Consider the following 18,744-nt stretch of genomic DNA (forward strand, 5'->3'; position numbering starts at 1 on the left):
ACTTATCTAATTCCTCAGCTAGCTCCATTTGTTTGCCATTCAGGCTTCTTACGTTGATAGTACCGATCTTTAACTCTGGTGATGTTGAGTTGGGGTTTGTTTTCAGATTTGTTCCAGTAGCTGACTTTTCGCTGTTCGCCCTGGTTCCCTGGCGAAAACAACGGGGGCCTTGTTTAACCGGGCGACGCCCCAGCCGGCATGAAATTTTGTCATGTTGTACCATCATTTTTTATTTTGGTTTAACCAATAAGAATACAATTTGGTCGGCTAAATCCCAAATTGCCAGCCCATCCTCGTTCGTTCAGTATCAAAGTAGATACCCAACAGGGTGCACCACGAGAAGGTGAGGATTGGACATTAGGTCAGAAGCCCTGGTCGGTTCTCCGCATTCCTTTAAAGGCTATGTGGAGGTCTCCTCTCAGTTATACAGCTTTGACCCTATATTTAATTTACCATCTTCACTAAAAATCGTGCCTAAGTAGCTGAAATGTTTTACTTGTTCCACAGGTTCTCCATTCACAACACAGTTGACATTCTCAATGATTCTGCCTATTTTCATTGTCTTTGCCTTTTTATTGCTGACCTTCATACCATATCTATCACAACAGTTATTCAATTTAGTCAGAGAATCTTGCAGATTTGTAGCAGATTTATTTAGAAGTATAACATCGTCTGCATAAAGCAAAGAGCTGACATTAATATCTCCAATTTTGATATCAGGTTTAATACCACTTTCCTTCATAATGTGATCCATATAGATAATGAATAACAGAGGGGATAATGTACATCCTTGTCTCACACCAGATTTAACATTAAACCATCTTCCTGTGCTTCCTTACAACTCAAATAAAGACTAAGTATTGCTTGATATAATGCCCCATTGACACCATATAACTGTAGCTTATTGAATAGCTTCTGTCTTGGCACCTTGTCATATGCCTTTTCCAAATCGAGAAAAATTAAATACAGATCTTTGTTATATTCCCATGATTTCTCCACTATTTGTCGTAAAGTGAAGATCTGATCCTGACAGCCTCTATTTCATCTGAATCCAGCTTGTTCTTCACCAAGCTTTTCTTCCACAATTCTTCTCAACCGTTTTTCAAGTATACTTGCATAAATCTTACCAGGAACACTCAGTAGGGAAATACCTCTGTAATTCTCACATTCAGTTTTATTTCCCTTTTTATATATTGGTACTATAAGAGCTCTACTCCAATCATCTGGAATCCATCCCTCTGTCCAGGCATTCTGAACTATGCAGTGCAGCCACTGTAAGACTTTTATACCACCATACTTCAGCATTTCTGGTCGAATATCATCTACTCCTGCTGCCTTTCCACATTTCAAGCTTTTTCTGCTTCAAGTATGGATATGTATTCCTGACTGCATGCCTGGTCAGTGTTTTTTATCACTGTGCTGTCATCACTGCTTGTTTCATTTAGCAAATTTTCAAAGTAATTACCCCATACTTCAAGGATATCTTTTTCTCCCGTTTTCATTTCACCTTTATCATCTCTAACTCCTTTTACAGCACTCTTTCCTCCATTCCTAAGTTTCTTCAACAACCTCCAGAATATTTTGCCACCTTCTTGATATTTATTTTCTATCTTCTTGCAAAAATCCTCCCATGACTGTTGTTTAGCTAGTTTTACACAGTGTTTAGCTGTCTTACATTTGTCTCTGTATTCTCTAAGAGCACAAGCTGATCTATTTGCCAGGAACTTTTGATATGCTTTCTTCTTTTCCTTCACTGCCTCTTTAACTTCCTGTGTCCACCATGGAGTTCTACTTTTTCTATCCTTGCAGACAACTTCACCACATGCCTCTCTAGCTGAATCAATCAGGTTTTTCTTCAAGGTTTGCCACTGAATCTCCAAGGTTTGGTTCCTGTTCTCAAACTCTTTCATGTTTCCTTCAATAATCTTTATGTATTTTAGTCTACAGTTCACATCTTAGAGCTGCTCAACTTTTATTCGCTTTAAAACTTTCTTACATGTCATTCTTTTCAATATGAAATTCAATTTTATCCTGCTCAAGACTAAATAGTGATCACTTCCAATTTCAAATCCTCTGTACACTCTGGTGTCCTGCACCAGGGAGAAAACATCACTATCAACAATAACATTAGTCAATGAGACTTTTCTTATTCCTTGCCTCTTCTCTCCATGTGAATTTGTGTACATTTTTATGTTGGAACATGGTGTTAGTAATAACCAATCCATGTTCTGAGCAGAAATCCAACAGGTATTTGCCATTATTATTAGCTTTGCTCTTTTCTCCAAATTTTCCCAAAACATTTTTGTATGTCTGACAATCACTTCCTACTCTACTATTTAGATCCCCAAAAAGGACCAACTTTTCCTTTTTCATTGTATCAGTAGCTTTCTCTAGAGCCTCAAAAAATTCCTCCACTTCTACCTTAGTAGAACCTTCTGTGGGACCATAGGCACAAATAAGTCTCATTGTCCAGTTCCCCATTCTGATATTTGCCCAAATCACTCTATTTGACACTGCCTGCCATTCAAGAAGATGAGCTTCATATTTTGTGTTGAATACTATGGCTACTCCTTCTTTTCCTTGATTGTCATTGCCTGAATATAACATCTTGTATATTCATCTCACCAGTTTTTATCTTTTTTGTTTCAGTCACCCCTATTATGTCGATCTGGTACTTATCTAATTCCTCAGCTCCATTTCTTTGCCATTCAGGCTTCTTATGTTGATAATACCGATCCTTAACTCTGGTGGTGTTGAGTTGGGGTGGGTTTTCAGATTTGTTCCAGTAGCTGACTTTTCGCTGTTTGCCCTGGTTCCCTGGCTAAAACAACAGGGGCCTTGTTTAACCGAGCGACAACCCAGCCAGAATGAAATTTTGTCATGTTGTACCATCATTTTGTATTTTGGTTTAACCAATAGAAATACAATTTGGTCGGCTAAATCCCAAATTGCCAGCCCATCCTCGTTCATTCAGTATCCATGTAGATACCCAACAGAGTGCACCACGAGAAGGTGAGGATTGGACATTAGGTCAGAAGCCCTGGTCGGTTCTCCGCATTCCTTTAAAGGCTATGTGGAGGTCTCCTCTCTGTTATACAGCTTTGATCCTTAAGCACCCCAGGTCAGATGTTAATAATAATAATAATATTCGTCTTTAAAATATGAAAATTATGGATGAAAATTTATACAATCCTAAATGGAAAAAATTAAATGCTTAAAACAAAAACATTCATTAAACTAACAGATTTCAGAAATTTTTCTAAGTTTGGCAAAAATTAACCAGTCAACTTTGAATAGAAGTGACTGTGTTATGCACACATGATTCTGAACCAGATTATTCCAAACAGATGCAATGAAAACAACAAGGAGTTATTTTCATTTCATCTTTAGCATTTCATTCTCATCACCAGGAAGGTGATAAGAATGAAATGCTAAAGCTAATAAATAAACTTCATAGATTTTGGCATTGGTTTTTGTTATGTTTTCATGTTAATCTCACTGATGTGTAAGCGAACACTATTGGTAGAATGTATAGACTAAGAATTAGATAAGACAGACACCCTGTTTTGGAGACCAAATAATACTTTGGAGGTCAAATGTTAATCATGATGATAATAATAATAATAATAATAATAATGTTGTGAGGTAAACTTAAACTGCATCCTATTTCAGTGTTTGATACATTATCATCACTAAATTTATTATTATTACTACTATTATTATTATTATTATTATCCAAGACCCCCATTGAGTCAAAGACTCATCTAGGAGGTCCTTTTATCTTACACACAGCTATTCATATCACCATCATAAACCACTCAAATTCTCTGCAGACACCACACTCTCAGGCAAGGCATTCAATTCCAATCATTCATAACTCTGCATGCAAAAAACCTCCTTCTCACTCCCCTGCTCACACCCTCTTTATGGATGACCTCTGATTCTCCCTTGACCAAACCATTGTTTTCTGTAGAATCGATCCAACATTGATCCCATAACAATCCCTTACTAACTTGTAGGTCTCCATCATATCTCCCGTCTTCCTCCTATCCACCAGACTCTGTAAATTGCATATTCTCAATCTTTCCTCATATTTAACATTCCAGAGGTCAGAAACTACCTTAGTCAGTCGTCTGTAGACTCTTTCCAACATCTCTTCGTCCTTCTGAAAACCAGGTGACCAAATCTGGGCACAATGTGGTGGACTAATCAAAACCTTATACAATGGAAGAAAAATCTCCCTATGTCTACAAGTCAGTGTCCTCTGCATCATTCCCAGAACCCTTTGTGCTGTCTTCACATTTTGGCAATGTGTCTGCTAAATTTCCCTTATCCACTATCACTCCAAGATCTCTTATTTCCTCCCAAGCATAAATTCTACATCCCATCTTTGTTTTAAAAATTTTAAAACTTTACATTTTGCAACATTGAACTCACATCCCCATTCCCACGCTAAATCCCTCAATTTATTCAGGTCTTCTTGTAAGGCCACAAGATCTTCTCTACTTTTCATAGTTCATCCCAACTTTGAATGATCTGCAAACAACTGAATATCTCCATCCAAATCTTTGCCAATATCATTAATATACAAGTTAAACAGTAATGGCCCTAAAAGATACCCCTGAGGCACACCACTAGTGACTTTCCTTTTTCCTGGATATCGCTCCCCCATACACAACTTGTTGATACCCATTAGATAGCCAGTCTCCAATCCAACACACTAATCTAATATTCAACCCAATCCGCTCTAGTTTGATTATCAACTTATCATGTGGTAATCTATCAAAAGCCTTTGCAAAATCTAACTATATTACTGTGTATCCTTCCTCCTCTCTCCATGGAAGCAGTCACCTTATTGTAATAAGTAAGTAGATTATTAAAACATGACCTCCTTTTAGCAAATCCATGCTGTCCATCAAAGATAATACCATTGTTGTCAACCCAATTCTGGATCCTAGGTCTCACAAGCTTCTCCAACAAGTTAACTACAACACCTGACACACAGATAGGCCTATAGTTTGATGCTTGAGTTCGATCACTTCCTTTATGAAATGGCACAATCTTGCCCTCCTTCCACACCTTAGGAACTTGACAGAGTGCAAGAATCATATTACAAAAATATGTCAAGGCAAATGTCAACTCTCTGGCACATTCCTTCACAATACGTGGTGATATATTATGAAGTCCTACAGACTTCTTAACATCTAGTTTGCTCAACTCCCCATACACATCTTGCTCACTTAGTGTCAGTCCTCTTCACCATCATCAACTGCTCTCAATTTCTCCATGAAGTCACATTCACAAGAATGAAAGAACTTTATGAAGTGCTCATTAAGTATCTGCACTATATCTTCCGCAACAACCGTATTTATACTGTTTTCGCCAAGCAATGTCATCTTTCCATAATCATTCTTTTTTTTTTGCTGGTTACATATTGAAAGAACTCCTTAGGATTCTGTTTGGCTTCATTAGCTAACTGCTGCTCATACCTCACTTTTGCTACCCTTACTTGCTATGTCACCTGCCTTGCCTTTTCTTTGTAATCCTCATGAAATTGGTTATTACCACTTCTCTTATGCTTCCTCCATAATGCTCTTTTTTGATGTATCGCAAACTTAAACTCTTTATTCATCCATTTCTCACCTACCTTATTTAACCTTCTGACTCTTGGAATAAATTTAGACATTGCTTCTACTAGATGGTCTTGAATATCCCCAAAGCTGCATTGATCTCTTTTCCAGCTAACTCCTCATTCTATGCTACACCTTCAAGCCTCCTGAACTCTTCATAATCACCACCCTTGCAGTTCCACATATACCCTTTTCTCACAGAGTTCCTCACACTGCTGGCAACCATCCAGGTAATCACTTCAATGGTCACTCTCACCAACTGGAGGATGATTGGATACCTCATTGATAATTACATCCTCTAATGAGATGATCAAATCCAACACCATTAATCCTCGGGTGCCCTCTGTTACATACTGTCTGGGGTAGTTGTCCCTCAAAATCTCAAGAAACTCATTTTTTTTTTACTTGCACTTGCTATCTCATCATTCCAGCAAATAAGAAAATGATCACCATTTTCTTATTTGCTTGGCTAATTTGATTATACATTTCATAGTCAGTACCATCCACATTACCAGGTCTATAACACCATCCAACTAAATATTTGATTCTATTCACCTCTATCTCACACCATACTGCCTCAAAACAATGGTATTATTTCCCTCTTGCATCTGTACTTCATATGGACATAACTTTTTATCTATCATCAACAGCACCCTCCTCCCTTTTTACCCCCTTCTATCCTCACAAAACACATCATACCCTTCCATCTCTTCCCTGTCAGGTTGTCATCCTCATCCAGCCATGTCTCACTTATTAAAACAATTTCTGGGTGAACAGACTCAATTAATGCAACCATTCATCTGCCTTGTTTCTTATACTTCTAGCATTTGTATACAAACACAGCAGCTCATTCCTGCATTTATAGCTAGTTCCACTGATACCACTCATTTGATGTGATTTCTCCATGCTTAATTCAAGCCATTTCCCTTTTTCCTTATTCATTTTAGAACCCTCTTCAGATCTAACTGTTTCCTCTTGATTCCAGGTCATCCCCTTCCTTCCTTCCTTTCCTGTTTACACATGCATGCATGCACATCTTCTTGGAGCATCCATCTTTCTCATGCTGTGTTACCCTGTCCACCCTGAGCCTCCCTGTCCATCTTGCACACCCATTCTCTCATTCTCTATACTCATGCTGCTCACTTTCTCATTCATAACCACCTCTTCATTCTCTCCTGTCTTACTCACGTGCGCTTGCATATCACTTCCCACTTGATCAGATTCATTCTCTGTACTCACTTGTCTACCTTCTAGCAGCAGCAGTCTCTCCAATTGACTCAAATCAAAACCACTCAAACACAGTCGATCACTCTTATATAGTTTACTTCATCCTTCAAACTCATTCCACACATTAATACACTACATTCCTTTCTCCTCACACATTTCTGCTAACATATCATTCATAATTTTCATTTAATATATCACTAGATGATGGGACTTGATAATATATCACCGCGTATTCTGAAGGAAGGTGCCAGAGAGTTGACACCTGCCTTGACATATTTTTTTAATATGAGTCTTGCACTTGGTCAAGTCCCTAAAGAGTGGAAGGAGGGCAAGATTGTGCCACTTCATAAAGGAGGTGATCGAACTCAAGCATCAAACTATAGGCCTATCTGTGTGTCAGGTGGTGTGGTTAAATTGTTGAAGTTTGTGAGAACTAGGATCCAGAGTTGGGTTGACAACAATGGTATAATCTTTGATGGACAGCATGGATTTGCTAAAGGGAGGTCATGTTTTAGTAATCTACTTACTTATTACAATAAAGTGACAGCTTCCTTGGACAGAGGAGAAGGATACACAGTAATATACTTGGATTTCGCAAAAGCTTTTGATAGAGTACCTCATGATAAGTTGACAGTCAAACTAGAGCAGATGGGGTTGGATATTAGATTAGTGCATTGGATTGGAGACTGGCTATCTGATAGTTATCAACAAGTTGTGTATGGGGGTGCAATATCCAGGAAAAGGAACGTCACTAGTGGAGTGCCTCAGGGGTCTGTTTTAGGGCCATTACTATTTAACTTGTATATTAATGATATTAGCGAAGATTTGGATGGAGATATTCAGTTGTTTGCAGATGATGAAAAGTTGGGACGAACCATAAAGAGTAGTGAAGATGTTGTGGCCTTGCAAGAAGACTTGAATAAATTGAGTGATTGGGCAAGCAAATGGGGATGTGAGTTCAATGTTGCAAAATGTAAGGTTTTAAAATTTGGAAAACAAAGATGGGATGCAGAATTTATGCTTGGTGGGAATATATTGTTGGAGGTAGAGGAAATAAGAGATCTGGGGGTGATAGTGGATAAGGATCTAAAATTTAGGGGACACATCGCCAAAATTGTGAAGAGAACACAAAGACTTCTGGAAATGATGTGGAGGACACTGACATGCAGAAGTAGGGAGATTCTTGTTCCATTGTATAAGGCTTTGATTAGGCCACACATGGACTATTGTGACCAGATTTGGTCACCTGGTTTTCAGAAGGATGAAGAGATGTTGGAAAGAGTCCAAAGGCGACTGACTAAGGTAGTTTCTGACCTCTGGAATGTCGAGTATGAGGAAAGATTGAAAAGATGCGATTTGCAGAGTCTAGTGGAGAGAAGAAAGAGGGGAGATATGATAGAGACCTACAAGTTGGTAAGGGGTTGTTATAGGATCAATGGTAGAGAAGTTCTACAGAGAATAGTGGAAGATCAGGGGAGAACCAGAGGTCATCCTTGGAAACTGTATAAAGAGGGTGTGAGTAGGGGAGTGAGAGGCAGGTTTTTTTTGTGCAGAGTCGTGAGTGATTGGAATGCCTTGCCTGAGAGTGTGGTGTCTGCAAGGAGTTTGAATGTGTTTAAGACGCAGTATAATGAGATGTGTGTGAGATAAAAAGATCTCCATCTGACATGCTCTTTGTTCACAGTCAAGTCATTTGTATCTATTAAAACTACCATCTCTTTTGCTTCCTTCTGATATCCAATGCCTGCATCACTCTACTCATTCTACCTCCAGTAAAACATACCTTGTGCATCGTCTCGTCCAGCACACCTTTAATAATTGAATCACCATACAATGCCACTCTCAGGTGTTTCTGTTACCTTTTTCATACCTACATTATTTGTCTTCATCATTTTCGCTCTCCCATACATTTCCCAAATTTTCTTAACTTCATTTCATCTCTTGCCTCATCCTAACCAACTTAACTTTAGAATCTTGCATCACATTTTCACTGTTCATTATTCTTTCATTCATTCTTTCGAATTTTCGAACTTTCGATCCCTGTGTCACACTTTTACTCTCATTAATGCTTTCAAGTTTTCGTACTTTCAAACCTTAAAACAAACTTTCGCTCTCATTCATTGTTTCAATTTTTCGAACCTTGTGTCACACTTCCACTTTCATTCATTTTCTCAATTTCTAACAATTTTCATCAACACTTTGCCTTCCACCGCATTCACATCACTGTCATCTTTCTTACCATTGAAAAAGAGAATGAGTGATTTTTCAGATTGCTCGTTCTCTTTTTCAAAACTTTTTTAACATATTTTCGCTGTTCTTTTACACCATCCTTTTCTATCAGACGAATACCCATTCTCCTCATGGCATTCTTGCTACTAACACTTTCTGTCATCAACATATTAGCACTCATTAAGTCCTCATTCAGATCCCACTTTGCACACACCCTCCTTTGCAGGTTACTATGCTAAGCTGTAATATCAACAAATTTGTAAATACATTTAAACAAAATATTTCACACACTAATAACACTACAAGTGCACAACCTTTATAGAAACTCTTACTGATGAACACACACTAATATACTATTAATTATTTCAAAAAACTTATTTGAAACCAGAGTCCTCTTAAAAGTGTAATTTGAAACTTTTCATCTTAGTACCTAATGTAATAGGTTTCAATGGAAGCAACAGTAGCCTTACTTGGATTGTTATTTATCATTATTAACAATAATAAAGTAATAGTTACAATAAACAGTTTATAATTAACAGTGAAAAAAAAATAGAGTGATGCTTGTTTATGGCATCATTTACAGCAAACAAACTGCATCTATGAATACTGCATCTATGAATACTGCATATTGGTTGAATCGTGGCAGCACCGTGTATCTAAAACTATCATATGCGTGAATGCTGTGTTGTATAAATGAGAAATAATCATAACTGAAAAGTGTCATACAATCAGATTGTCATAGAGCAAAGTGTTATAAGGTGGGGTATTAATGTACTGTAATTCTTTTTTGGAATTTCATATGATTTGAGTAAATGGCTCCAGCTCTGGCTACACACTTGTGGAAGATTTAGGAGAGGGGAAATCTACAACTGAAGGGGAAAAAAAGCAGAAATCTTTATTGCTGCTTTATAAACTTTAGGCAAGCATTTGACCCAATAAGTATAAATTGTTTGAAATTTTAGAAGAAAAAAATAAAAATAAAAGAGGGAAAAATACTCAATACCATTCTCCAGTACTACAAAAATACTATGACAATAATAAAATTTGGAGTAATTGAGAAAAGTGTCATGCAGGGATGGCTTCTTTCACCATCTGTTTAACCTATGACTGCAAGAACTAGTGAAGATTATAAGAAGAATTTACTAACCTGTTGAAGAAAACAGTATATGGAGAATATGGTACAACAAAGAAATTAGTCAGATAAGAAGAAGATATTGTTAGGTTCATAAAAGCACAGAGATGGATTGATAACATAATCCAAGACTTCACTACTATGAAAGTGAAAGGGTGGGAAAGATTAGTCAAGAACAGGTTGTGGAGACAAGTTGTATAGGAGACTAAGGCTCGCAACACCAAAGCTGTAATGCCAGATGGTAGGTGGGTATGTAGGCAAGAAGTAGTAAAAGAGTCTATTCTAGCAAACATGGGAATAACTGTGAATAAACAAAATTTAAGGCCAGCCTGGTTGGCCGAGTGGTTAGTGTATCAACTCTCCAGCCAAAAGGCTGCGGATTTGAATCCTGCCATGGGCATGGATGTTTGTGATTGTCTGTGAAAATACTAGTGGCGGTCGACAGTAGATGCATTTGGTATAGTTGTAGTTCATTGTAGTTGATGGAGACAGAGTTGTAGAGTAGGTGCCCTCCCTCAATGAGTCTTTGGAGTAATAATAATAATAATAATAATAATAAAACATGCAGATGATATAGTATTATTTATAAATAATAAGGAAAGCTTACAGTATATGGATGAAAACCTACATAAACACAGTAAAGACTATGCAATGCATATACATTTTAATAAAACTAAACCAATGGCAATAGGCAAAAATGGAGAATTTAACTTAGAAGTGGAAGGAAATAAACTAGAAAAGGTTAAAAATTCAATTACTTGACACACTGCTAACAGACAGACTAAATTATGAAGAAACTACTAAACAGAATAAATCTAGTGGTCAACTATGATCAAACTAACAAATATAAGGAAAAATAAACATCTCTCCATATAACTTAAAATCAAAGTATAATAGCTGAATGGTACTCGACACAGTTCTTTATGGTGCAGAGACTTTGGTCATCAAACAGAAGGAACAGCAAAGAATGATAGGCTCTGAAAACATATGTTTGAGAAAAATAAATAAAACATCATGAACTAAAATGAAAACCAATCAGGAGATAACAGAAGAATTACACTACCATATTTCCATAATAACAAGAATCAGAGAAAAACAGGTACAGCAGTATGCACACATGTACAGAATGTCTACTAAAAGGCTACCTCAAATTCTTCAAAATGGCAGAGCAGAAAGGAAAATATCACCGGAAAGCTTAGGAGGATATGGATAGAAAATATCAAGTGTATCAGTGGTCTGAACTCTTACGGAAATTTAAATAATGTGACTGCTGATAGACTGGATTGAAAAACTACTATTCAGGGTAGACTCACCTTAGGCAGATGAAGATGAGGATAATGAATGCCAACACTAGCATACAGAATTTAAATGCCTCCCCCGCCCCTCCAAAAATAAATCTATCTTTGGTTCTTGATGCTTCTTCACACTCACTACATAGTTGTGATTTTTGAGGGCATGAAGTGTGAATTGCATGCATTCTTCAATCACTTTATTTGTACTGTAGGGCAAGGCAATGGCTAGGAGGGGAGGGAAGGAAAGAGATCCCTACTGCTTCTATTATAAGACTAGTTAACTCATTTTTGGTTGAAGAGTCATAAATATTCCTCATAGGCAAAACAGAAGTTGAAAACTTCAGTTTGTACCAATCTAAAAACCCATGTAATTTTTTCATAACATGATATCAATGAAGGATGAAGTTGTTATTCCTCTTGGCTTCTAGAAATTTACAAAATCTCTGATTCTAATATTAAATATTCTAATTCTAATATTAAAAATTGCATATTCTCAATCTTTCCTCATATTTGACAATTCCAGAGGTTAGAAACTACCTTAGTACAAGCATGTTATTTCTGATTAAAGCCAACAGAGAGTATAATCTGGTCAGTTAAGTCCAAGATTGCTAGCCAATTTTATTCATTAAGTTTCTAGTGTATACCTACTAATGGGGTGCACCATGTGAAGGTGAAGAATAGACATTAGGATAGAACCCCCAGTCAGTTATCCACATTCTTTAAACACAATGCTGATGTCTCCTTCCAGTTATCAGTTTGACCCTAAGCAACCCATTTCAAAAGAGAGACTTTTAATTTACTAGATTCTTTAGTTAGCTTCACTAAAAAATAGATGCAAGCCACTGGATTCTAATTCAAAAGTAGATTTTATGTTAGGAAGTAGGTTGCTGAGGTGATCAAGTAAATAAAAAAATGAAGGTTATCTGTGGCTCCAGATTAAGAAGATGTCATGAACACACCTTTTTCTGTATTTTAGGTTTAGGATGGTATTCTTCCAGGACCTTTTTTTTTTTTCAACTGTTTCCATGTAAAGATTTGCTAAAATAGGAGAAAATAGATTACACATAGTTAATCCTAAGTTTTCTTTGTATATGGAATCATTGTATTCACACATTTTTTATTTTATTATACTGTTTGAGGACTGCCATACTTTTTCTTGAAAAAATTATCATACACTTGTAGATGAGAATAATGGTATTACTTAATTTACATGAAAATCTATAATATATATAGATAATGTTTTTTTATTTTTTTTTTTTTATTTTTATTTTTTTATGCTGGTAATATAATATATAAAATGAAATAAGTACCAGGTCTAGCATTTTCTATAAATCCATGGTGTGGCTGTTTATCAATAACTACTGTTAACATTATAAAGTCTGTGTCAGGATCTGTCACAGAGAAGATACTGGAACTAAGAGTAGCCAATGCACCTTCCTTTACCTAAAAACAAACGAGCAATAATAAATAATAAAAAACCATTCTTTGCTGTAGAAGATTTCAAAAAATAAAAGATTATGACTACATTTCTATAAAAATATAAATGTAAGAAATGATGATATTCCTCATGAAGTAAGTATTGCCAAGAGTGATCAAGTCCCATACTATTATTCTCTCTCTCTCTCTCTTTCTCTCTCTCTAGTTCATTTTATCAGCTTTCTGATTAAAATTCTTTCGATATGTAGCTAGCAAAAGAAAGAATAATGGAAGGATGATACTGATTGGAGAAAATGGCATAAAGACAGCTGATGCAGAATGTGTGGTGGAGATACTTAATGAGCAGTTCATAAAGATCTTTCAATCTTGTGAATGTGACTTCATGGAGGGATTGAGAGCAGTTGATGATGGGGAGGAGAGACTGACTGTAGGTGAGCAAGAGGTGTATGGGGAGTTGAGTAAACTAGATGTTAATAAGGCTGTGGGACTTGATAATATATCACCACATATTCTGAAAGAATGTGCCAGGGAGTTGATGCCTGCCTTGACATATTTTTTTAATATGAGTCTTGCACTCGGTGAAGTTCCTAAGGAGTGGAAGGAGGGCAAGATTGTGCCACTTCATAAAGGAGGTGATTGAACTCAAGCATCAAACTATAGGCCTATCTGTGTGTCAGGTGGTGTGGTTAAGTTGGAGAAGCTTGTGAGAACTAGGATCCAGAGTTGGGTTGATAACAATGGTATTATCTTTGATGGACAGCATGGACTTGCTAAAAGGAGGTCATGTTTTAGTAATCTACTTACTTATTACAATAAAGTGACTGCTTCCTTGGACAGAGGAGAAGGATACACAGTAATATACTTGGATTTTGCAAAGGCTTTTTATAGAGTACCTCATGATAGGTTGACAGTCAAACTAGAGCAGATGGGGTTGGATATTAGATTGGTACATGGAAATAGTGTAGTATGCCATTAAAAAATAACTTTGTAAGATGTTTCAAATCTGTAACTAAGTTATTTCATCCTGGCGAGTGATTTTTTTAAATAGTTAGCCATAAAAAATGTATAGATCAAAAATTTTTAAAATCTGTAACATTTATTTTTAAGATGTATATAGGCGCACTAATCGAATTTGGATATTGAAAAAAAATGACACACTAATCGGGGACGCAATAATCGAGGGATTGCTGCATTTCAAGTCCTGACAGTATACCATCCTCAGTCAATCAGTTTCACATATGACAATTATCTTTGGACATAGCGATTCAATCAATGTTACAAACTCAGCTCCTTTGTTTCTGATACATTAGTATACAAGCATAACAATTCTCCACTCTTTTAGGGTGGCATCAAAGGCCACCCCACAACACAATCACTCTTTACTCTCTCTCTACTATAGTGCACTTTTCTCTTCATTCTAATCATCCCTGTTTCCCTGATCCTGACTCTGATTTTTTTTTCATATTCTTATCCTCCCCACTGTTTTGCACTGCATCACTTTGTCCTGCTAAAATCACTTGCTCACTTTTGTATCCATCCTTTTCCTATCCTTCCATAATCTCTCTCTCTCTCTCTCTCTGATTCTTAGTAGCGCTAATTATTATTATTATTATTATTCGTGACACCACCAAGGATTCCGAGGACTCATCGCGGGAGGACACCTACTATTATACAACTGTCTCAACCTAGTACTACACCGAACCTCTACTACCGATCATCTCCATCAACGCCATCTACCACCCATCTCCACCACCACCACCACCACAACTAGTATTTTTTTGTCTGTAAATTGCATGTGTTCTGAAGGGTTTTTGTTCATATTCTGAAGGGAAATTTGTTCATGTTCTGAAGGGAAATGTGTTCATAATTTCATACGAAATTATGAACACATTTCATGTGTTCATAATTTCGTATGAACCCTATGTATTTCTTAGTAAACTACAATCACTCCAAATGATAAATACCAAACCCATTGAAATGTTTTTCATTAGCTTTGAACCATTGTAACTTCCCTTTTAATTCATTCCATGCATTCATAAATTGAACACCCTCTGCCTGACATAATTCAGCCATTTTGTCATTCAGTATTATTGGTCTCCTTCTTGGTTCACTACTATCATATCTGGGCAACAAACTTACCACTTTCCCAATGACACTATTATTCCTCACTTACTGCAACAACTTCTTCAAATCCCTTTCCACATTCTCTTACTATTCAAGTTGTTTGTGCCCACCACTACTACTAATTCTGATGCCTGTTCCTTCTATGCAAACCATCTGATATTAATTTTATTGCACCACTTGTAAAACATGTCTTGTGCATTTTATCTTTTACCACACCTTTAATGATTGAGTCACCATATAAAACAACCCCATCATCCATAGATATTTGCTTCTTCTTATTAACTTCCTTGTTATTTACACCAGTTATGCTCTTCTCTAAACGTTCATTTTTGTCCTCCATACATTCAACTTGACTCTTCATTTTTAATAAGTCTTGCCTAAGCTCTTCTAGGTCACTTCTATCATTAACGTCACAAGCACTCCCATACATTTCCTGATTATTCCCAGAAACACTGTTCTCAATTTTGGAATGTCCTAGTCTTTCATCAACATTCTCATAAACTATACTATGTTCTTTTTTATCATTCCATCTAAAACTCTTTAAATCTTTAACATTTTTGGACATATACATGAAACAACTGTCGCATCTAGTCCACTGTGTAAGGTTATTCCCTGTATCCACTTTACACAGTGGATGCAGAGAAAATCTTGATCTCCAAGTTGAAACCTTTCATGATGCTAGCATACACTTCTTTGCTGCCACTGCCACCATTTTTGCAACATTTACAAGCACTTCCAAGTTAATCAAGATAAAAACCGAAGTGAACACTTTAGAACCACAATACCATAGTACAATGATTATATCCAGTCTAGCTATCACAAAAAGCACTATTATCCATATCTACACAATAGAATTTAAGGGAAAAAACACTTTTCGTAACACCATTCAAATATACCGCTACTTCTCATCACGACTCTAGCAAATATGTACAGAAATATTCATATCAGAACAACTCATAGAGATCTATAAATTAAAGATACCAAGAAATTATATACTCGGTTTAATCCTTTATCCAAGTGTAAGCAAACAAGTTTGCACCTGAACTATTTTCAGGACTAGGACAACTTGTATGCTTATAACTTCACATTACTAATCTTAGTAGCCCATACTGCAAAGCACATGTCCTTACAAGTATGTATAATACAATGCATTATGGGAAGGGTCACTACCCAGACCGGTTTTGACCTTTATTGAGGTCTCATTAGTGGAAGCCAGACCGGAGGTGATACCAAGTTAAAGTGATGCAGAAGTTCTGGCTCCCACTGACGAGACCTCAATAAAGGTCGAAACTAGTCTGGCTAGTGACCCTTCCCATAATGCATAGCATTACATACCTGTAAGAATATGTGTTTTGCATTATGGAATACTAAGGCAAGTAATGTGAAGTTATTATTATTTATTATTATTATTATTATTATTATTATTCAGGCCTCCATGGAGTCAAAAGACTCATCGTGGGAGGTCCTTCCTAAGAAACACAAAGTCTATCAAGACTCATCGAGGGGAGGCCCCCCCAAGAAACACAGTCTATCATACCACTCCTTAAACTCATTGACCGTTCTCGCTCTCAACACTCCATCAGGCAATGCATTCCATGGTTCAACCACCCTCCATGCAAAGAAACCACTCCTCACCCTCTTGCTCACAGCTTCCTTTCGTAACTTCCAGGGATGGCCCCTTGTCATCACTCCTTCCCGCTGTTCAACCAAGCGAAAGAACTCCCCAGTGTCAACCTATAACCACCTCTCAACAGTTTAAAAATCTCAGTCATATCACCTCTCCTTCTTCTATCCACCAAACTCTGCAGTCCGCATTCCCTCAGCCGATCCTCATAACTAACATTGTACAGTCCTGAAACCATCTTTGTTATCCACCTTTCTACTCTTTCCACAGTTAATTTATTCCCTTCAAATCCTGGGGACCAAATCTGAGAACAATAGTCTAAATGTGGTCTGATCAGGGTCTTATACAATGGAATGATAACTGTTTTATCTCTGCAGGTCAGCGTCCTTCTCATTATTGCAGCAATCCTCTGGGTTACCTTCACCACCTTTGCAATATGTTCCCTAAATTTCAGGTTTCTATCAATCATCAACCCCAGATCTTTTGTCTCCCCTACTTCCTCCAGTATAATTCCTCCCATAGAGTATGCTGTGTCCCATCGATGTTTCCCAAACCTCAAGACCTTACATTTTGCTGCATTGAACCAATACCCCCATTCATTTGCCCATCTATCTAGCTTATTCAAATCCTCTTGCAGGGCTGCCACATCTGCACTATTACTAATAATTCTTCCCAGCTTCGCATCATCTGCAAACAACTGAATATCCCCTTGCAATCCACTGACAATGTCATTGATATAAAAGTTAAACAATATAGGTCCCAGTACCGAGCCCTGTGTGACTCCTCTGCTTCCTTGAAACTGCCCCACCTTATACAACTCTCTGATACCTATCGAACAGCCAATCCTGAATCCAGTTGACCAATCTGACATCCAGACCCATGTGCTGCAGCTTAAATATCAGCTTATTAGTTATAACTTTCTATATACGAGTTGCCACAGTGATGAAAATAGTTCAGGCACAAACTTGTTTGCTTACACTTGGATAAATGATTAAACCAAGAATATAATTTCTTGTATCTTTAATTTATAGCATAATCAAGTGGGGAAAACTTTCAACATCATAGAGATCTATTAAATGAAAGTAAGCCAAGTTGCTCGCTCTGTTTTGTGCCAAATGGTAAATGTCAGATAGCTTGTGACTCACATCTTCAAAAAAGAATTTGTTTATGTATTTAAAAAACCGTTTTCTTGGTATTCCTCTTCCTTTGTGTCTATCAGTGTCTGTAGAGAGAACCGAAAGTAGATGAAGGTGGATATCTAAGTTAATGTACCAACCACATGAGCTGACTTTTCTGAATTATTTTTATTAGGAATTTTTTTTTTTTTTCTGGCTTATTTCAAGAATGACTGCATTAGGAATGTGATCCTACTATGTGAATCCTAATATTGATCAAAGGCATATGTTGTCCAAAAGATATTGATATTATTTGCTCACTAAGTAGTGATGTTCCATGTCTGGGAACTACATGTAAATACAACTTGATGGGTGGTTTTGTAGACAAATTTTGGTATTTGAGATGATGAGATTAGTTGGATTGGCAGTCAACAGCAGTAAAACCTAAAAAATTCAGTTTTAGAACTAAAGAAGAAAATATTAGGCTAAATGACCACACTCTTGAACAAATAAATGATTTGCAGTACCTTGGTTACTACACTGATACTATAATTGACATAATTAAAAGAAAGCAAAGAGCTCTTCATTTCCATAAAAGCTCTCTGTAAGTTTTGACATTTATAAATTTCTTTCTATATTTGGCTATAAAATATAGATGATCCATAATATCCTACATTATTACTTATGCCAAATCGAAGCTCTTTAGCTCTTTCCTTTAGCATGTTGTTTATTTTTTAACGGTATATATTAGAACACAGAAACTAAGTAAATAATTAATTTATTAACTTATTGCTGATATTTCACTGGTGTTATAACCAGCATCTTCAGAGCACAAAAACATAGTTTGTCGCAATATGCGAGACTATAACAACATGGTGTAATCAACGGACTAGTTAAACAAAATTGTAGCAGCAACACAAAGACTAGAGTCCTG

The 18,744-nt window shown here is 36.7% G+C and overlaps 1 protein-coding gene across 3 annotated transcripts in view; it reads right to left on the reverse strand.

Annotated features, from left to right (window-relative positions):
* LOC150099333 (extracellular matrix organizing protein FRAS1-like) overlaps positions 1-18,744 on the reverse strand; it is a 1,385,483-nt gene that overhangs the window by 640,615 nt on the left and 726,124 nt on the right. For all 3 annotated transcript variants that reach the window (XM_090403569.1, XM_090403568.1, XM_090403570.1), the window contains one exon: positions 12,821-12,953. In XM_090403569.1, coding sequence (XP_090259695.1) covers positions 12,821-12,953 — 133 coding nt within the window. The remainder of the gene's footprint in view (positions 1-12,820; positions 12,954-18,744) is intronic.

The sequence above is a fragment of the Typopeltis vanoorti genome, chromosome 14 (genome assembly GCF_054136105.1).
Source record: "Typopeltis vanoorti isolate ZY-2024b chromosome 14, IOZ_Tvanoo_1.0, whole genome shotgun sequence".
NCBI classification, from domain to species: Eukaryota; Metazoa; Arthropoda; class Arachnida; order Uropygi; family Thelyphonidae; genus Typopeltis; species Typopeltis vanoorti.